Source organism: Sorex araneus, chromosome X, assembly GCF_027595985.1.
Source record: "Sorex araneus isolate mSorAra2 chromosome X, mSorAra2.pri, whole genome shotgun sequence".
Taxonomy (NCBI): Eukaryota; Metazoa; Chordata; class Mammalia; order Eulipotyphla; family Soricidae; genus Sorex; species Sorex araneus.
The window spans coordinates 191,320,338-191,343,236 of NC_073313.1; the positions used below are offsets into that span (position 1 = coordinate 191,320,338).

General features: G+C 35.7%; 1 protein-coding gene across 1 annotated transcript in view; it reads right to left on the reverse strand.

Annotated features, from left to right (window-relative positions):
- Positions 1–22,899, reverse strand: part of ACVR1C (activin A receptor type 1C) — an 89,639-nt gene that overhangs the window by 18,423 nt on the left and 48,317 nt on the right. Inside the window, exons 3-7 of the mRNA XM_055122867.1 lie at positions 13,064–13,303; positions 8,109–8,339; positions 5,399–5,566; positions 2,873–3,029; positions 570–694 (exon numbers count right to left, since the gene is read on the reverse strand). Coding sequence (XP_054978842.1) covers positions 570–694; positions 2,873–3,029; positions 5,399–5,566; positions 8,109–8,339; positions 13,064–13,303 — 921 coding nt within the window. The remainder of the gene's footprint in view (positions 1–569; positions 695–2,872; positions 3,030–5,398; positions 5,567–8,108; positions 8,340–13,063; positions 13,304–22,899) is intronic.

Here is a 22,899-nt window from a genome sequence, read left to right on the forward strand (position 1 = left end):
CTAGGGATAGTGTTAACTAGGGATAGTGTTAACTATATACAAGCTCAAAAAAAATTGTTTCACATGCTTCAGAATGTATAACTATGAAATGATCAGAACTGTCACCCCCGCCTAAGAAATAATCCTGAGCACAGAGTCACATATTTGTCAATACAAGAAAACCCCCCCCACACACACACACCCTGTCAAGTCCTGCAGCTTTGATAAGTCATTTCATGTCTTTGGGTTTTATTTCTTACATTAACTAGGGATAGTGTTAACTAGGAATAGTGTTAACTATATACAAGCTCAAAAAAAATTGTTTCACATGCTTCAGAACGTATAACTATGAAATGATCAGAACTGTCACCCCCGCCTAAGAAATAATCATGATGTAAAATATCATTATCTGCAGGATGCTTTATTACCACCACTGGAGAGAGAACTGAAAGGTGTTCTTACGATTTAGCAGTATTCTTTGAAACATGTGGGAATGACTGAATCCAGTGCTTATGAAAAAAGCAGAAAATCTTGACTTATATTCAGGCCATTAAGGATAAAAGTCAGAAAGAACAGTTCTGCAATCTTACCTCCAACTGAACACCTCCGGGCTATTTCCCAGTAAACCAAACCAACAGAATAGATATCAGCACGTTTGAAGGACTCGAAGATATTCACATTCATTGTGTCATCAAGCATTTCAGGAGCCATATACCTTCGAAAACATGCACATTTTAGATTCTACTCATGACTTTCTTAGCAGTCTTGTCAAATATAATTTTAAATCCTGATATGAAATATAAATTAGGAAAACTTACATCAGTTTTACAGTTAAGTCTGAGCTGCAGATAGAATACAATTAAATAACACAGCTATCAAATCGAGAGGTCATCCTACTCATTATTAAAGTATGTGTGCAACTCATTTGTGGAGTATAAAATAACATCACATGAGGCTGACACCCAAGGACAGCAGATACAAGGGCCAGGGGGATTGCCCTATAGCTGGAAGACCACTTCATGAGCAGACGGGAGAAGGCAGATGGAATAGAGAAAGGATCACTAAGAAAATGATGGCTGGAGGAACCAGTTGGATGGGAGATACATGCTGAAAGTAGATAATGGACCAAATATGATGACCTCTCAGTGTCTGTGTTGCAAGCCATAATGCCCAAAAGTAGAGAGAGAGTATGGGGAATAATGTCTTCCATAGAGGCAGGGGGAGGGTGGGAAAGGGGGGGGTTATACCCGGGATATTGATGGTTGGGAATGTGCACTGGTGGAGGGATTGGTGTTTGATCATTGTGAGACTGTGACCCAAACATGAAAGCTTGTAACTATCTTACAGTGATTCAATAAAATTAATAAAATTTTAAAAATAAAGTATGTGTGCAAGAATTCTTTGCAAGTACACGCCAGGGGTAATATTCAGTAAGCAAAGCACTCAAGAGGGGAAAGAAATTGCAATTTACATCAATAGTTTAAAGGTACCCAGGTTTCCTTGAGGACAAAGAGCAGGTTTTACTCATTACAGTGAGCTTGTATTCCAACAGTGCTCAGTGACATTCTACAAATACTTTCTCTGAATGCATAATTTTTTATATTGGCGCTAAAAACTGCATACATATTATATAATGACTCCAAGAAAATTAACACTTTGTTTAAACAGGACTAATTGAAGGATATCTAGTCAATGTGGTGAGATTGAGTATAGCTGTCCTGAGAGAGTGAGGATTTTTCAGAACCCTCAAGTGAGGACCCAACATCCTGCCTGGATTGTTTTAAAGTTTTAGATCTGCTGAAGCAATCTGGTACACGAGCCTTCCACAAGAGTGCCTAATGTAAGGATACTTGGGTGGGTAAGCTAAATTTCCTGTTTATAGGGAAAACAATCGTCTCTCTTGACTACCCATTGTGAATAAACTATCCCAAAGCATCACTAGGGCCTCAATGAAGTCTCGCAGGGAAACAAGTGAAAGTCCCGGAGGGACGGGCCTGGAATCTCAAATATGACTCAGAGGCCAAGGATACTAGCGTAGAAATTCTCTACTCTCAACGGCCTTTAACAATTCCAAAACCTTGTTTCAGTTGTTTCTAATTGAAGGTCAATAACCCTGGCACTATGCCAGTGTAGCATAAGAGCCTGAAATTCAAATGAAAAGAAATGAAAGTATGCTGGCCATAGAGTTATAACAAAGAAAAAAAACCAAGAAATCTCATTATAAATCAGCCTATTCTGATACATATGTGATATGTTGGTTCTATCATTGTTGCTCTGAATTTTCAGAGATTCCATTCCTTAAATTTGAGAATAGTGTCCACATTTATTATTTCAATATATTTCAGCATGGGTGACATAAGGATAAGCAAAGCTATATGTAAATACATAAAATGTTACATATTATTTTGAAATATTGGGAAATACAGTAATGAAAATATAGTATATTTTATCATATTAGAGTCCCTCATCCTACATAATTCAATAGATTCTATATTTATTGCTTAGAAACTGAACACAAAGAACTAGTCCTAAATTTTTACATTTCTGATGTATAAAGGCTTTGTAGTAGCTATCTAACGCTTTTGTTTCTTTCCTTTTAATCTGTTGGAAAACAAATCCTCAAAATGTAGCACAGTAACAATATTATATCATCTCTCTTCCAATATTGCTCTTTCTTCACTGGACTACTCACCCTAATGACCGCTATCTCTATGACCAAAATGCCAACACATCTTGGTTTCATAAGCATTATGACATACACTTCTCAGTGACGAAATGAATATTTTTTGCTTTGGGGGCATTAATAACCTCTCATTTGAACTTGCCTCCTCACTATGTACACAAACAAGCATTCATGATTCTAAGCAAGTCACAGGTTTTAGTACATACTAACCTTTTAGTTCCTACTTTAGGATTCTGAGGTATGTCAATCGTATTCAGTATTGAGTCATGTTTCACAGCCAACCCTAAATCTGCTATGGCACAAGTTTCACACTTTTTTACTAGGATATTTTTGGATTTTATATCTCGATGAGCAATAGCAGGTTTACCTATGAAGCACAAGAAAAACATTCACATTTATTGTTGTTGTTATTGATGACTGAATCTCTCCAAAATAAATCATTTTGAATACTTTACACAAATGTCACTTTCTAATTGAGGTCTACTCTGATCACACATTCTGCATTTCAAGTCATTCACCATTAGAGTATCTCTAAGCTGCACTTCTTTACAGCTCTTATCACTGTGGACATTCTCTTGCTTGTTTATACACATGTTTAATTATCTTTCTCTTGTACTGGTCTGAAAACATCATAGGACAATGATAATCTATTACTCATCACGATGACTCCAATACTTTTAGTGCTAGGTGACATTTGGAAGCCATTAATAGGCATTGGCTGGATAAATGGGGAACGTTAATAGCACTTTTATGTTCATGTGAAAGCCAAGTAAATATTCTCTTACAAAACAAGTTTCACATTGTTAACACCCTGTAATTATTATTCTCTAATGTGGCCTGAAGATTTCAGTAGGATCATAAGACTCTTTTCCAACTTATACTGTGTCCCTCTGTCCTCAATCACCAGCTGGCCTGGAGTTAGCCCTTATTCTAGAGTTGGTGTGGAGACATTTTCTGCCCACAGAAATGTGATTAACAGGAGGCAGAGCCATGACTGGAACCCAGGACTGTGTGGGGTTTTGCCCCTGTAATTCATGTTTTGTTTTGTTTTTTTATCGCTCCAAAAGTTCATACCTTCTCAACGGACCCACAAAATGTCGGACACCACGCCTTCTCCCGGAGGGGAGAGAGACCAAGAAGGAAGGTTATTTCCTTCGTTAGCCGGCGTGGGGCAAAAGCTTAGTTCACAGTCTCCATACATGGGTGCAAGCACTTGCTGGAACCCCAATTCCTAAAGCTGTCTCTGGTTCCCGCTCGTTCCACATCCACCGGCTCTCTAATTCATGGTTTTGTTTACAAAGGGTGTTATGACTCTATTCACTCCCTGAAGCCTTCATGGCTATTTTATTTTTGAGTTGAAATTAACAGTTTACAGTTTGAATCCTAAGGATCCTTGACTTTCTTTTCTATGATATCACTTTTCTTCACATATCACTGTATCACTGTCATCCCGTTTTTCGTCAATGTACTCGAGCAGGCACCAGTAATGTCTCTATTCCTCCCAGCCCTGAGATTTTAGCAGCCCCTCCTTACTCGTCTTTCCCAATGATTGGAGGCTCTTTCAGGATCAGGGGAATGAGACCTATTGTTCCTGTTTTTGGCATATCAAATACGCCACGGGTAACTTGCCAGGCTCTGCCTATGCGGGCGGGATACTCTCGGTAGCTTACTGGGTTCTTACTAAATATATCAACCCAAAATAACAAAATAGACAGATCAGACACTAAACCTGATAGTTCAGGAGATAAAGTGCTTCTTTGCATGCTGCTGACCCTGGTTTTCTCCCTGGCACCACATATAGTTCCCCATGCTCCACTAGGAGCGATACCTGAGCATAGAGCCAGGAGTAAGCCCAGCGCACTCTCAAGGATGATCAATTTCCTCCCTGTACCCAAATATTAGTCACCATGCCAGATACTAAAGAAATTTGCAAAAGAAAGAAAAACAAAACCATTATTTTTATAAGTCTGGGATTTCTGTTAGTTTCTAATTGTTTTATTTTCTTATTTTAAGTAGATTAACACATTTTACATGTTTCTTAATTTTAGTTACATGGTGATTACTGATAGATAAAAACCACATGTACAGAAACTCTTGGTTTCCTCATAATTTTTAAAGAGTTTACAGGGATCATGAATCCAAATGTGAGAGATACAATTCTTCCTAAACTCTTTTACCTTTAAGAGACAATTTTGTATTAACCTAAATAAATAAAGTAGTGGGTATTATTCGGCCTTCAATATGGCATACAAATATTTTAGATTACGTTACCCTTTTAAAATCATACTAATTATCAAAAGTAAGCATTTAAATTCGTGTTATCTGAAAATACAACACGTGATCCCAAAGCAAGACCTCTCCATATATTGTTAAATGGCAAACACATAAGAACTAAAAATATTATTATGAGTAATATACAAAATGATGTGTATATGTGATTTGGCTGTATTATGACAATATATTTAGCTTTATAGAGTACTTTTGGGGGGAAGGGTGTACATCCGGTAGTGCTCAGAATGACTTCTGGTTCTATGCTCAAGGATTACTCCTAGAAGTGTTCAGGGGATCATATGTGGTACTGGGGATCAAATCAGAATTAGTCATGTGCAAGCTAAGTGCCCTACCATCTAGACTGCCTTTAGAATTACTTTACACTTGAAATGACATATTGTAATGTAAATGAAAATACAATTTAGAGTTCATATCAGGGCGAAAAAACAGAAAGAAAACACATACCTTGTGTACCAACAATTTCCATGTGAAGGTGGGCCAGACCACTAGCTATGGAAAGTGCCAACTTGATCATCCCAGCCACTGTTACTATGTTCCTATTCAAATAGTCATATAAGGAGCCCTGTTCATGGTATTCAGAGACAAGCCAAAGCTGAGTCCAAGTTCCATTATCTAGCAAAAAAAAGAGAAATGATTCTGTGCTGAACATACACACTGAAAAGGAATCCAAAGCCTATAACAAACGTCAGTGTTCAAAGCAAATTTTATCACTATCAAAACAGTTAATTCCCTCAGTGATAATGCTCACATTCTGAGTTAGTAAAGTAAAACTCCTCAATGAATTTCTGAAGTTATTTTAGAACATATTACAGGTATCCAACATAGCTATGGGAACCTGTGAGGCAATGATTCTGAAAACTCCACTTGCCTTCCCTCTAGATTAATACCTGTTGGGAATAGCAACCACTTAAAAGAGAAATTACTGAGAGATGCATTTATACTCAGTGTTATATTATAAATTACTGTGAGCTTTTATAAAGATTGTACTAATCAAAAAGAAATATAAAAATTTTGCACGATGTATTATTACTATCCTAAAAGCGCTAGCATGCTAAGAATGTCCAGGTTTAACTGTTTAAAATATGAAGCTGATGATTTTTCTTTAAAGTGTATCTTAAAAGCAAAACATAACTATTAGGCATGCTTAAATATTTTAATTCATCAAAGAAAAGCTAGTCCAACTTACAAAAGATTTTCAGCAGAAGAGAAACTAAAATTTAATTTTTCTAAGCCTTAAAATTCCTTGTAGTTAGCTTTCATTTTTTGCAATAAAGTATGTACAATAGTCCACAGCAGTCTTGACAAGTGGGGAAGCTCAGAGGAAAGAAGCTAAGATGAATATTTAATAACAAGTCTTAATGTATAGGGGCTCCTTATTATCTAAGTATTTATTTCCAAGCTTGGGTAAGGATAAAATTTCTTCGGAATGCTAAACTCAACATGGCTTCATAACTCACATTAATAAACTCACCACATATAAAATTTACCCTTATGCATATTTGTCTCCCTGCATATCACTTTGTCCTCTAACTTCAATGTTTTTATCTAACAGTTGAGTGAAAAGTAAAGTTATACTCTTGCAAAAGACAGAAAAATGCATGAAGATGAAAGTATATTATAGATCCCTCAAAATGGTGCACAAAGCCTTAAAAAGTAATCTAGGTAAACTGAATTAAAAATCAAAGATATGAACTGTCCTGTGCATATATTTTATAATCCAAATATTGTGACCAAATCAGCCCCATAACTATCATCATTACTGGCTTGACAACCTTCCAGTAGGTAGTTTAACTCAACCTTACAAAGGAAAATTAGAAGTTCTTAATAGATGCTAACAAAAAAGTCATTTTCAATAGTTTGAATATATTTTCAGGCCTTAAGTAGTTAAAAAATTTGGAATGGAACACCTTTTTAAAGTTCATCTTAGCTTTATTTACTTTCTCCCAAGTAAATCAGAAATAAAAACATTACTTATAGTCAAAATTTAAAAGAATGCTAAGCTTCCCTTTTGGTATCTAGTTAATAATGAAAATTTTTATAGTAACCCTATAATAAACAATTAGTATTAAAAATAATGTATATTTTTAATTTTCACAAATAATTCTGTCTGATATTCACATAAAATTTAACCAACATTTTTTATGAGTACTACTAATTTAAGGGAAAAAATTGGACTAGATCAAGTTTCTCTTGTATTTTTCCCTGCTCCCTTTGTTAAGAAAACTAAGACACGACGAAGGAGGAAAAGTTATGCAAAAATTTAAAAAAAGAGCAGATAAACCCACAATCTTTATATCCTGATTTCTTGGTACATATTCAATATTTTATGAATAATGGTTTAAGTAGCAGAAAGTTGATGAACTCTTTTCATGATATTTTAAAATTAATATTGTTAATGTTAACCTCAATACACCAATTACACTCTATAAATTAACAGAAATTTTACTGGAAGTATCTTACTTAATGACATTCTGGTAAAGTGTGTGAAAACTTGAATTTTATACAGGTATAAAGTACAGTCCCAGAAAAGGTGAATATGCCATTAGCATTCATTGGTATGTCAATGACAATTACTCTCACTGTCACTGTCATCCCGTTGCTCATGGATTTGCTCAAGCGGGCACCATTGTGAGACTTGTTACTGTTTTTGGCATATCGAATATGCCACTGGTAGCTTGCCAGGCTCTGCCGTGTGGGCAAGACACTAAAATATTTAAATATTTCTGTATTTGGCTTGTTTATAGCTGGTATTCAAAATGTGTTCTGGACATTCCATTGCTCAAGATACTTAAAGGGATACTCACCCCCCATGCCCATGACCTTGAAAGCTCTTTATGACCCAGCAACTACTAAAGGGCTAAAACCTACAACCTAGAGGGTTCTCTCAGTTGTAGCTAGCTTCTATTTTGATTGGTTGGCTCTTATGCATAAAAGACATGAAATTTTTAAACCTTCAACCTGGTAATATCATCATGATTTCTTATCACTTCTCTGCTCTGCTTTATTGTATGGCTATGGATATTTATCTGTGAAGAAGGGAAAATCACTTTCTTTCATGAGTTTTATTTTATTTTGGTTTTAATACAATGAAAAATTATTTTTCTCGTCTTGAAATAACGTTTTTACTTGCCCAATCCAATAAGATTGAAAATACCTTTGTTGTCAGCGGCAATGAAACCAAGAATGTTTTCGTGTCTCAGCATAACAGTCTGATAAATTTCTGCTTCTCGAAACCAAGATCTTTCATCTCTAGAGGAGAATATTTTCACGGCCACATCTTCTCCACACCATCTACCATGCCAGACCTCACCAAATCTACCTTTTCCCACTATTTCCTGAAGGACAATTGTCCTTGCAATTGTTCTTTGGACCAACAGAGGTAGACCTAATCAAAGAAAAGATGAAAGTGATGATTAAAAACAAGTACCAGAAAATAACTGTAATGATAATTATTTTCAATTAAAAAATAAACACTTATGTTAGTTGGTAATTTTGCCAATATTGAAAAAAATATGCACCATTGTTATAATATTACTTGTATGTATTTTTATTCTGATAATTGCAAAAAAATTTGCAAGCATTGATATCTGTAGCAGTAGCCTGATTTTCTAGGGTGATTACAAATCCCTCTGACATAATATAAAACTAATCAGGTTACTAAATGCACAACTGTTTATATATATATACATACTCATATACACTGTTATTACCCTTTCCCTTTAGTTACTCTAAAACAAAATGTCTGGTTCCTAGTATGACTAGGGAAGTAGAAGAGTTCCTTGAAAATTAAAAATAAAATTCAATTATTAAGCAAGATAATTATGTTATCCTAAAAGCAAAGCATAGTTTCACAAAATATCAGATAGATATTTTCTAGAATTAAAAAGGATAAAAATATTCTGATCTACATTACTAAAATGCTTATATGCTTTGAACCAAGCATTATACTTCTAGAAGTCTATTCTAAATATTTAATATAAAATAAAGAATAGTTCATGCAAAAATTCTGAGTGATAGCACAGCGGGTAGGGTGTTTGCCTTGCATGCGGCCGACCTGGTTTCAATTCCTCCATCCTTCTTGGAGAGCCTGGAAAGCTACCGAGAGTATACTGCCTGCATGGGCAGAGTCCGTGGCATTTGATATGCCAAAAACAGTAACAAGTCTCATAATTGAGACATTACTGGTGCCCACTCAAGAAAATCGATGAACAACGGGATGACAGTGACAATGACAGTGACTAGGAAATGTATAAAAATTGTCATATTAAGGAAAAATTATCAAATAGGTCAAAGATATAAGAGCATCAATAAGAAAGATGTGACTTCACTTGCTAGCTGTGTACTTGTAACTATTGTTACTGAACTCTGAGCTTCAGTTTCCTTGTCTGAAAAACTAAAAAAAATATTACCTAATGCCTCATATGGATAAAGAAAGAGTTAATGGGAATGTTAAGAAACTATCATAGAATCTGCTACGCTATATACTCTGATGGTTAGCCTAAGACATTGAATTATGTCATAGGACAGATTACTTCATGCGAACAATAACAATACCTAGAAAAGGTCAGTACCACTGCATATGAAGAACTCCTTTTTAATACATGGGTAAATATGTTTGCTTTAATGTTCAAGGAAAGTAGCATAGTCAATGCTATTCTTCTAGATAACTAGCTATTAAAATATGCACAGCAGGCTGAATAAAAATATATTAACTTCAATGACGATTATTTCTATTTAGTGGAATATTGGTGAACTGTGATATTTTTTCTAATTTTATGAATCATGAATTCAATTTTTAATTTATTAATAAAATTAATTCTTAATTCTTACTTTTTAATTTTTTTTAACTGACTGCTCTTGAAAGAAAAAGTTAAAGAGAAAACAGTGTGACAATGTACATTCATTCTGGAAACTATGTTAATCTGTTGACATTATACTCGATGGTGAGAAATATCTCACAGCAATAACCCTGCAATCTCTGGCAGGCTTTGGCCTCTGCTTCTCAGATGAGCAATGGTCTACTCAAATGTTCTTACCTGCATAAGAACCACCCACTAAGGCTACAGAAGTACAGACTACAAACTGTTTGTATGGACTTCATAAATTAGTCGCAAAACCCCATAGCCAGAAAGTTCTTCTGTGATCATTTGTTTCAATTTTACCTTTTTAGAGATGAGAAAATGTGTGTCTCACAGTCATCAAAGACTTGCTCAGGAATATGCTATTCTGGGAGGAACACTGACAACTAAAACCCAGAAGTCAACACTCTTTCCCCATTTAATCCCCATTCCTGTTGAAGAGACTTTTAACTACAAGAGCTATTTTTGTAGGCGACAGTCAGTTTTATTGGTGGGCCAGGCACTGATATCTGTGCTAACAATTTCTAAGCCAAACTGAAACCTCCTTCTCTCTCCTCCCTTCCTTGTCTTGTACACATCACACATACAAACTCCTCCTGCTATAAACAACATTCCAACTGACTAGAGAACCATAAAAGCCAATGTTTTCAAATGGCAAACAGATCAATGCCATAGACAATGTCAGACAACATCCTCTAAAGTACTCTGAACAGCAATCAAGTTGAGACAGTCAAACTATGAATGTTGTTTTAGTATCTTTCAAAGAAACTACCCAAAATATGAGTAAATATGTTATATATGTAGATATTTCACTTTAAGATTCATGGACTCTACCTTTCTTTGTAGGTTCCTCTTACTCTTCCTTTCCAATAGTTTGGTCAGGGAGAAGCTGGTATCGCTCATATTGAAAGGCACCTTCCATTAGTATCACCATCTCAGAAGTATTATACCACAGGGGGATAATAGCAGTAACCTATCCGGTCTCTTGGAAGCCATGTGAGACACAGTGCAGTCCCAAAAGTCAAATAAAACATTATAACATCACAAATTTTTTTCTCATAAAGTTATTTTCTCTGAAATTTGTTCCTGATCAAAGACGGGAACAAGCTTCACAAATTTTACTTTTCAGCAGCTCTGTGTGTGTGTGTTTGTGTGTGTGAAGGTGTAAGGATAGTATGGGGCCACATCTATCAGTGCTCAGAAAACCGTGCAGTTTCAAATGTGGGTCTCCTGAATTCAAAGCACACTCTCAGCCCTTTGAGCTATCTCTCCAGCCAAAAGTTCCTCGCTGTTATTGCTGGACAATTTAAAAAAGTATAGGGGAAACCTAACCTCTTGATTTCTTTTCTACACATATTTTATAAAATAAGTCTTACTGCCGAAAGACCCAATGTATCTGGTTAGTGAGTCATCAGCTTTTAGCCAGTGGTCACTGCCAAACACCTATAGCTGGCTTTAAGGAAAAATAACTAAAACACTTTTTCAAATTGGTCATTGAAGAAATCATCCATGCTTGGTACCTGTACAACTTTCTTTTTTATCAAGAGATTTTTAGTTTTGGAGCCATATCCGGCCATGCTCAAGGGTCACTTCTAGTAGGGTTCAGAGGACTATAAGCGGTGCCAGAATTGAATTCTGATTGGCTGACAGTGTGCAAGGCAAGTGCCTTTACCCCCCATTGTATTATCTCTCTAGCCCCAGCTTTTTTTTCTTTTTGGGTCACACCCGGCGATGCACAGGGGTTACTCCTGGCTTTGCACTCAGGAATTACTCCTGGCAGTGCTCAGGGGACCATATGGGATGCTGGGATTCGAACCCGGGTCGGCCGCATGCAAGGCAAACGCCCTACCCGCTATGCTATCGCTCCAGCCCCACTAGCCCCAGCTTTTAAAAGAGATTTTAGAAGAAGTCAAAGGCAATCATCTGTCAATAAGTCCAGATTTAGGTGTAAAATTACACAAATACACCAAAACCAGTATTTTTTCATCATATACTCTGGTTCATTACTACTTTGTCAAACTAGGTGGCAAGTCTCTAGTTTAAAAATCTCAAAATGTCCAAAATTTTCATTGGATTTCAGTTGTATAAACTTTGCAATTTGGAGACAATCTTTCCAGTGTGTCCTCATTGAAAACACATCCCTACCTCTGTACAGTGGTGGAAACATAGAAACTTAGTTAAATGATAGGCAGTCCATCTTGCACCAGATGCAGCTCATTGTCTGGGCTCTCCAGAGGGCATACACGGGCCTCTTGTTGATGAATATGCATGAATCTGAGCTACTTTACGTGAGAGACAGATGTTCCTACATATCTAACAATCCTCTGTCACCTGCTCCACTGATTGTGTCTGCCTGGATATTCCTGAATGACCGAAGAAGGAAAGTTCCTCAAAATGTGTTTTATATGGATCATCTCTAATAAGCCTTCCAGAGCAAGAGAGGATACAGGGGCTTTTGAAACAGCTTACCTTACCTTAGTCTAGCACACAATTCTGGGACACTGCAACACTGACATGTCTCAAGGCAAGGAAACCTCTGCAATTTTAGAGTTTGCTATTATAGGAGAAGTGGCTGTCATTAGAAACACCAGAAGTCCTTAGATGCTCTGTGATATGAAAAAGACACATTTGGACCATAATCTAGGCTGGTCACTTTGAATGGTTTCCTGAAGAGTTCTGAGTTCCATAAAAGAGGTAGAGTTATCACAGACCCAACGCCAGCAGAAAAAGCCAGCACAGGAATGCAGTGTTGCTCCCTTTAATCTTCCCTTCTGAGGCTTTAAGAACACAGCTTTGCATTTAATTTCAGATCAGTTGCCTATTCCCTTTTTACACATATCCTAAAAGATGCCTATAGATTCTCAAGATCTTCAGGACCACAATCAAAGTTGTGATTCTATGAAACAACTTGGGAAAGTAGTATCATTTCTAATAACTCAACTCCTTATGTACAATACCATATTCTGCCCAGGAACCATGACCAATAGAATACTGCTATCACTAACTCTAATGAGAGAAGAGAAACTTTCTGGCTTTAGAAATACACTCAAGTAATATGAAAGAATCTGAATACCTAAGGGCAACTGAGAGAAATCTTAGACCATGACCGTTTTTCTCTTCATCAAATCCTAAAATAAATTTCTATACCCAAACCTACCATGTACCATATCAAGCATATAAAATGACAGAATTCTGTTTGTGCTCATTTTAAACTAGTTATCCTACTGAAGAAATGAACTAGGATACATACCGGAGCCAGAGCCAGAGGCGGTCACATCGTAAATTAGATCTTTGAGAGTTTTTCCAGCGTTTACCAGATTGCACTCAGAGAGGGGTTCCTCCACATTCTGCCTCTTTTTCCTTCTGTATGTGCACTGCCGTCTTTGGCATACCCATATTGTCAGCACTGTCACTATGGACAGGAGACAAACTGGGACACTAATAACAACAGTGAGCTCCATGGGTCCAAGTTTGGGGGCATTTGGCGAAGCTTCCATTAAAGAGAAAGAAAAACAGAATACAACCATAAATCAACTCATTTCAAACATTGTAGAAATTGGAAATGTGTCACAAATTTTCACATCTATGATGTATAATGACACCGTATGTGCATTAGATAGTTGGTAAAGTCTTTGAGCAAAAGACATTTGGAGCAGGTTGTGGTTAGAACTAGTCACCCCATGTGACAATTGGAAACATAATTAGGCTCCAGGAAAACAAAAGCACAAGGTTTTTAAAATTCTCCGAAGCACTTATCATGTTTCTATGTTATATTCTACACATTTTTCAACAGCCCATTCTTAGAGAACATTTACTTATTCATTTCATGAATAATGTCTGCACTCTGTAATGTGTTGCCTGCCAGAACTCCAGGTAAAAACAGTGAGGCAAAAGAGCCCCCATCCTTGCTCTTTATGGAGCTAATGAAGAGGATAATGATACAGGATGCCCATGTATGAACCTTTTCTCCATTTTAAAATTAAAGTAACATTGGATTATAAGTTCCAGGTGTGTATTACTAAGAATCAACTAGATGTGTATTACAGTAAGTTCCCCACTTAAATATAATGACTTTGACATAGACTTGTCCCCTCCATTCCAAATGTCCCAATTCCCTTCCCACCGTGCTTCTGGGAAGATTAATTTGTCTTATAGTCCAGAAGACATTTTTGTTCTACTAAGTTTAGTTGTTTTTTTATTCTATATACAAAACATGGATGAAATCACAAGGTCTTTTGGCTACTTTCTTTGACCTATTTCACTAATCATAATATCAAAAATAATACATTGATGCAACCAGATGAATATTCACAACACATTTTGTGGGTATGTGCCACATCTTCTCTATGCTATCATCACATATCAATGTGTACTCAGGTCGCTCCCAAATCTTGACTATTATAAATAATTTTGGATTTGAACCCTTCTTGGGCATACAAAATACTTTTCCCCACTGTCGTTTTGACTATACTTTTTTGCCTCTCTGGGATATATTCCCAGCAGTGGTATTGCTGGGTCAAATGGGAGGTCAATATCTAATTTTTTGAGAATCGTCCATATTGTTTTCCAGAAGGGCTGAACCAGTCGGCATTCCCACTGAATGCCCTAGAACGGATGACTGGTTGAGGAAACTTTGGTACATTTATACAATGGAATACTATGCAGCTGTTAGAAAAAAGGAAATCATGAATTTTGCATATAAGTGGATCAGCATGGAAAGTTTCATGCTGAGTGAAATGAGTCAGAAAGAAAGAGACAGACATAGAAAGATTGCACTCATCTGTGGTATATAGAATAACAGAGTGGGAGACTAACACCCAAGAACCGTAGAAATAAGTACCAAGAGGTTGACTCCATGGTTTGGAGGCTGGCCTCACATTCTGGGGAAAGGGCAACTCAGAGAAGGGAACACCAACTATAATGTAGTCGAAGGCCATGCGGGGGGAAGGGTGTTGCGGGCTGAATGAGGGCTAGAGACTGAGCACAGTGGCCACTCAACACTTTTATTGCAAACCACAACAGCTAATTAGAGAGAGAGAACAGAAGGGAATGCCCTGCCACAGTGGCAGGGTGGGGTGGGGGGAGATGGGGTTGGGGAGGGTGGGAGGGATGCTGGGTTTACTGGTGGTGGAGAATGGGCACTGGTGAAGGGATGGGTTCCCGAACTTTGTATGAGGGAAGCATAAGCATAAAAGTGTATAAATCTGTAACTGTACCCTCACGGTGATTCACTAATTAAAAATAAATAAATTTAAAAAAAATAAAAATAAATACTTTTCCGCACTTAGCCAAGTGTCTTCATTTTCTTGTAAGTCCCTTTATTTTTCAACTTTACTAAGTTGTTCTCTTTCTCACCTTCCATTCCATTCCCTTTGTTAATTGCTTTGATGACCAGGGATCTCACACACTTTATTTGTGGTGCTCAAACACCTAAGTGCCATGCACAGGAGATCTCACACTTTGTTGTGGCAACAGGGAACCCAAGAGGTAATGCTTCTGGGGTCAGGCTTGGCATGTGGGGCAGTGTCAACAGAACCCAAGGCCTTACAAAACATAACTCTACCATGGAGCTATGCCAGATCTGGTTTCCCTGATTCAGGTTTCGTTGCCCATGATTTGGTATATCATTATATTATTTTTAGCCTCCCTTGAGTTGAGTCCTCAAATATACCTTAAATAGCAATGTCAAGAAGTATATAACCTATGTTTTCTTCTATGTATTTTGTGGTTTCAGATCTAACATCCTTATCATTAATACATTTTATTTATTTTTTTTTAATAGGATAGAATCTTTTTTATTTTATTTTTTTTGCTTTTTGGGTCACACCTGGCGATGCACAGGGGTTACTCCTGGCTCTGCACTCAGGAATTACCCCTGGCCATGCTCAGGGGACCATATGGGATGCTGGGATTTGAACCCGGGTCGGCCGCGTGCAAGGCAAACGCCCTACCCGCTGTGCTATCTCTCCAGCCCCTCATTAATACATTTTAAATTAATTACCATACTTGGTTCTAGGTAATGGTCTAATTTTATTCTTTGGCATGTCCTGTTTTCCCACTAATATTTATTAAGAAACATTCCATGCTCCATTGTAGGCTCTTATCTCTTTTGTTGTAGTTTCATGACCTTATACATATGGTCTTACTTCTGAGTTTTTATTTACATTCCATTGATTAGTTTGTTTTTCTTTAATACTTTCTTACTTCAATACTATACTAATTACTGTTACCTTGTAGTGTCATTAGAAATTACTGTTACTTTGTAGTGTAGTGTTGAGCATGGTATCTCCATTTTAATTCTTTTTCCTCGGCGGTGATTTTGCTCTTCAAGGTCTTTCGGAGCTCCAAAGAAATTTCATGATTTTTTTTATCCTATTTCTGTTTAGTATGCCATTGGTATTTTGAGAGAGGTTGCAATGAATCTATATATTGCTTTAGGCAGACTCTCATTTTAGTGACATTAATTCTTCCAATTCTTGACTTAAATGAATCTTTCCATATCTTAGTGAGTTCTATTTCTTTTAATGTCATCATTTTAATTGAATAGACCTCTGACTTCTTCAGCTAAATTTATTATAAGACATTTGTTCCTTTTTGATGTCACTGAGAATAGAATTGTTTTCCAGATTTTTCTTTCTGATAGTCCATTATTTATGAAACAGGGTATTTGCAAACAGGGTACTAATTTTGAAGCCTGTTATTTACTGTATTCATGTTTCCAATATGATTTTGTTCTGTTGGCATCTTTTGGATTTTATATGTGTATATACCTATTTATAAATATATATGTGTATATATATATTCATATCATCTACACATCTACACAATTTTACTTCTCCCTTATAATATGGATGTGTTTAAAGGCTTTATACCTTCATAACAAGCATTTCTAGAACTTCCAACACTATATTGGACTGCAATGACCAGAGTGGAATTATTGTCTTGATTCTAATCTTAAAGAAAGTTTTCATTTTTTTATCACTGACTGAGGTTGACTATAACCCTGTAATATATGGCCTTTCCTTCTACACCCATTTTCTTAATTATAAAAGTATTTTGAGTCTTTCCAAATGCTTTTTCTGCTTCTATTGAGATAACTATATGATTTTTGCTCTTCCTTTTGTTTGGTTTGTATATCACATTTATCAATTCTGAATAATTGGGCCATCCTAATGTGAATAAATGCACTTTTTTATGTTTTGTGATTCTTTCAATGTACTTTGAATTCCACTTGGTGGTACTTGTTGAGGGTTTTTGCAGCTATGCCCATTAAAAATATTGATTTATAGATTTTTTTCTGATTGCCGTCCTTATCTAGTTTTGTTACTGAAGTAATGATGACTTCATAAAAGGTATTTGAAAAAAATAGTTTGATAACAGGTTTGCTGGAATTCACTAGTGAAGTTATTTGGTCCTGGGATTTTTTTTTTTGAAGGCTTTTTATTTCTGTTTCAATTTTGTCACTTGTGGAGTGTTATTCAGATTTTCTATTTCTTCCTGATTCACTCCTGTAATTTTGTATATTTCTAAGAATTTGTCCAATATTTCTAGGCAGCCCAGATTTTTTGCCAAGTAATTTTTGTAATACATTTTTATGATCCTTTTTATTTCTGTAATATGTCATAACTTCTCATTTATATAAAATCTATTTGTTTTCCTCTCGTTTATTCTCTGAGTCTTGTTAAACATTTGCATATTTGTTAATCTTAAAAAGATAATGGATTGTCCTTTTAAATCTCTATTTTGTTCATTTCTGCTTTGACTTTTATATTTTCTCTCTCTACTGACTTTTGAATTTGCTTTATCCTCCTTTTTTAAATTCCTTTATGGTCAAGCTAAGATCTTTATTTGCCATCTTCCTGTTTCCTGACGTAGAACAGTATTGTTATAAATTTCTCTTATTATTATCTTTACAGGGATGGTATTTAAACATGTCAAGAAGTCACAGTGGAAGGGAACTCAGGGAACCAAATTCCTGGTGAAGGTAATGCATGTATACAGGGCCTTGGGTGATAGCCTATTTAGCCTGTTTTCAAATAACAATAAAGATAAAATTATGTCTCTAGTGCATTAAGTGGGGCAAAAGGTAGAAGAAAATGTGGTCAGGGAGATAAAGAAGAGGAAGTCCATGTTGGTCTTGTAAATAGTAGAAGCTATGGTAGAATTTTGAGCATATAAAAGACAAATTAACTTTTATTTCAGATGTACTTTATATAAATAAACCTAGAACTGCAAATATAAATTAAAGGGACCAATTATAAATATAATACAATGATCCAGGTGGGTGAAAATGGTCTTTACTGATAACACTACCTAAAATAGTATTTCCTTCTCATTTCCTACTCATTCTTTATTAACTTTTCAATTCATTTTATTCCTGGATCTCATCACCACATAGCATATCACATATTTATTTATTTATTATCTGATTGCCTCCAAAAAGTAAATGCTTCATGAAAGGAAGAACTTTCCCTGCTTTGTACAACTATATTTCAAATTATTAAAATAATCAACAAGTAGATGATCAATAAATAACTTTTGAATGGCAAAGTCACTATTAAACTTTACTAATTCTGTTCTTTGTAAGTTAAGAACAATATTTTAGTTTTATAAAATAAATATGACAACTGAAACAAAATAGGTTAAGTGTACCATTAAATATGACTAATTTTAATACACAGCTAAAATCATTTTGAGTTTTGCATTTAAGTTTTTTTATTATAGAAAATAATGATATGAGGAGAGAAATCTGTAACTCAGGTATTTCCCATATGTTTCAAATAAATTATTATTGTGATATCTGATATGAGTACACAGTTCATTTTCTTTACATTCATTAAAAGCAACTCCAGAAACAGCATAATTTTAATTCAAGTCCGATCATCCAGAATGTAGACCTTTGTATTAATAAACCTTGGAAAGTATTTTGTAAAAATATGGGAAAACAATTCTATTTCAGTTTATACAAGCAGTAAACCAAAGTGTAAGAATGAAGGCTCCTGAGAAAAAAAAATTTGGTCTCAATCGTGAACTGCCACTTTATAATTATGTGGATGTTGTTCCTAGGGTAAAGTGTACCCTCTCCATCTGACTTTGTACAGGCAAGTGGCAGAATTAGAAACAATACATAAAAAATAGCAGCATGATACTTGCATATTAAAGTCTAAACAGATCACAAAAAATGAACCTTATAAATTATGTAGTCCTCAGGTTTCCTTTCTCATAATGACAATTTCACAATTTACTAGATTAAATGTATTTGCACTGTATATACCATATGTATCAGTCAAAAGTATGAGTATAATTTTAAAACAAATATTGTTTCAATTCTAAAGAAAATAAAGCTGCAGCCTTCAAAAATATATTTATAAACAATTAACTATAATCCTACATGGAGTTGTTTACAACTCATGATAAAAGATTTAAAGTTGCTAAATGGACTTTGGAAACAAACATAATCCACGTTCTTCACTTTGCCAACTGAAAGTTGGCAGGTAACCAACTTTCCTCCTATATATTTCAGGACACCCCTGAAATCATTGAAAGTTGTAGATAAAAGGAGAGATTGTTCTTTTGTGTTCTCAGGATAAGGTGCTAAAGGGTTCTCTGACTTGACTTTACTTTAGCAATGATTAACTCTGGAACTTGTAACTTTTAAACTTTGCCGTTATAAAAAAAGTTTATTATCAATTTCGCAATAAATTTTCCAATCTACATCTCAATTTGCTTCTATGTTATTTTTTCTTTAAGGCATAATGATTTAACAACACAATTCATAAAAGGGTTTCATGCACACAGCATTCCAACACCACTCCCTCCACCAAAACTTTTGCTTCCCTCCACTATTGTCCTAGGGTTCCATCCCACCCACCCTGGAATGGGAACCCAACTTTAATAAGTTTAGTTTTGTAATTCAGTTCTTGGGACCTATTGTCTTTCAGCATCATTATTTCCTTACTACACTTCTTTAAATCATACAAATAAGAGATGTCCTTCTTTTATGCCTGCATAAAGACATTCTAAAAGTTCTAAAAAAGCCACAGAAAGTACTTCAATAACCAGCAATTTACATGAACATCTATTTAAACATGTTTTTAAAAATAAAATTCTAGTACTGAGTACATTTATGTGGCTAAGTTTTCTTTTGCTATGTTATTAGCAACTATCAATATAAACACTGCAGTTTAAAAAGCTTATTGATTGGCTTCATTTTAGTAAAGCTCAATTAGGAAGCGCTCTGAGCATCACTATGACAACCAATAAGAGGCAAAAGGTCGGCAACCTTGAAAAATAGAATATTCTCTATAAAAGCTCTCCTCTCTCAGGGAGATTTGTTATAGATGGGCAATGTTTTCACTTTTGCAAACAAATTGACAGAAATGAGATTGTAAGGGGAAAAAATGATTACTTGGCTAGAGAGAGGCAGGAAAGGCTCTTTCTGCCACCCAGAAAGAGCACCTTAAACACTGAGTCATTTTTAAAGCATACTTTTGTGAAACTCCCTTATAAACTAAATATTGATCTAATCCCTACCGGAGATAAATAAAGAAAACCTGCAGTCTACCATTCATTGAGTCACAGTAGAAGACAAGGTGCAGTGGCAGGAGACATGGGGACACTGGTGGTGGGAAAAGTATCCTAGTGGAGGGAAGGGTGTTGGGATAATGTGTGACTGAGACCAGTCCAGGATCAGTTTCGTAACTCTGTATCTCATGGTAACTCAATAAAAAAAAATTTAAAAATAATAAAATAAATAAGTAATTTTAAAAAGAGTATATTTCAATGAGACCACTGAGCATTTCAGTTTTACTGTTCAATTTTACATTTTTTTTAAAATTGAATCACCAAAATCTACAGTTACAAAGCTTTCATGTTTGAGTTTCAGTCATATAATGATCGAACACCCATCCCTCCACCAGTGTACATTTTCCACCACCAATGTCTCCAATAATCTCTCCCACCCCACCCCACTCCACCCCTCCCCCTGCCTCTATGACAAACAATTTCCTTCTTACTCTCTCTCTTTACTTTTGGGTATTATGGTTTGCAGTACAGATACTGAGAGGCCATCATGCTTGTTCCTTTATCTATTTTCTGCACACATCTCCCTTTTGATAAGTTTATTCTGAATCTGGGGCCAGAGAGATAGTAATTGGAACAGGTTGCATGCCTTGCACACAGTTAATTTTAAGCATATTCTTGTGAAACTCCCTTATAAACTAAATCTTGATCTAATCCGTACCAGAGATAAATAAAGAAAACCTGCAGTCTACCATTCACTGAGTCACAGTAGAAAACAAGGTGCAGTGGCAGGAGGGAAACTGGGGACACTGGTGGTGGGAAAGCTGGATTCAATCCCAACATCCCATATGACACCCCAAGCACTGCAAAGAGTAATTCCTGAGGGCAGAGCTAGGAGTAACCCCTGAGCATCACTTCATGTGCCTCGAACAAAAAATAAAAGATATCCTGAATTTTGCCTTTTCCCCAGAGACAAAAGTGGAATTGGTAATTGGTAAGTCTGCAGTTGAAGCTGCTCAAATAAAGTTCATAAATAGTTTAGCTGCCTCAGCTCCCTGGTGACCTCTTCTCTTTCTTTATTAAAAAATATATTTAAACTATGAGACTAGAATAACCTTCAAGTTAATTAATTTACTTTTTGTGAAGAACTTTTCAAGGTTACTGTTTCCTTCCCCAAGTTGCTGTAGCAAGTAACTACAGAAAATTCAAAGGGTCCGAAACACGTTTAAACACAAATTAATTTAGCAAGAATACCACCTCTCTTCCCTTTACTCAAGGTGTTTTTGCAAAGTGAAAAGACAATATTTTATCATGTAGAACTCATAAATGTGTGTATATATATAAATTTTATATATATAACATATAAAAAGGAAGCATTTTTGTTGCAGCTTGTGGCCTTGAAATGTTCTCAACTAAAAATACAAATGCTACTTGAGATGCTTTCTGATGAGTTTGTTTCTGTTCCACCACCTGGAAGACATGACACCAAGGTTAATTGAATGGCTGTGAAGATATTCTGTCCATCTAGCACACAATAAACCTATGACACAGGTCAATGTCTTCAATTAAAGGATTTTTGTTTACTTCTCAGTTTTCTGAGGGAAAAACTGGAAATAACACATGACACTAAAACAGAAGAAACTATATTAATTTTAAGACATTCAAAGTGATCTCTTTAATTAACAAAATTGAAATAATTATTTGTGAAAAACAGTGATAATCTAAGCAAAAAGAAATCTCTGGAACCTTTATGATGAGCCTCCACTAATCAGATATTTCAAACCATCCTTGAATGTGAATATCATCACTCTAAACATTCGCTTGATATTACTGAAATGACATTTCTAATCAGTTTCTTGTTGCTTTATAAACTTGATTCAGAATGGATCCTAATGAACTGGTTTATTGCACTGACAACTCTCTAGGGGGGATATTGGATAAGCAGACCACAGTCTACAATCTTGTGGAATTTATAATCTGCTAAAGGGACACACACATCTAGTAAACAATTCCAAAGGAACATTGCTAGTAAAAATATGAGAAATAACTATGGAATTTCAAAGAAAGTGGAACAATAAGAGATCACGCTGGCTTCTGACTTTCCTTTCATTGGATTTTTCTCATGTGTACAAGAGCCTAGAAGAACCTAGAAGGAAATGGGATCTATTCCATCTCCGAAGCAAGCAAATGGGGTGTCAGAGAATCAGAAGAGAATTTCTAGGAGTCAGATTAATGAGTTAAATGCTGCCCAGAAGCTAAGTGAAGTATGTCCACTGACCTGGAAACAAGAATATCTGTTTTGACCTCAGAAAGTGGCGTTTCCATGGAATGACAAAGTGGAAGCAAGGCTGCTCTTAAGTTAGTCATTGAATGAAAGAGATTATGTGAGGATACAGAAAGAGGGCAGTCTGCAAGCCAGGAAGAAAGTGCCATCCAGAATTCAACCATGCTGGCAGCCTAATTTCACACTTTCAAATATCTCAACTGAGAAATAAATGCCTATTGTGGACTGTTTGTTTGGTTTTGGTTTTTAGGTCACACCTAGCTCTGCTTAGGGTTTATTTC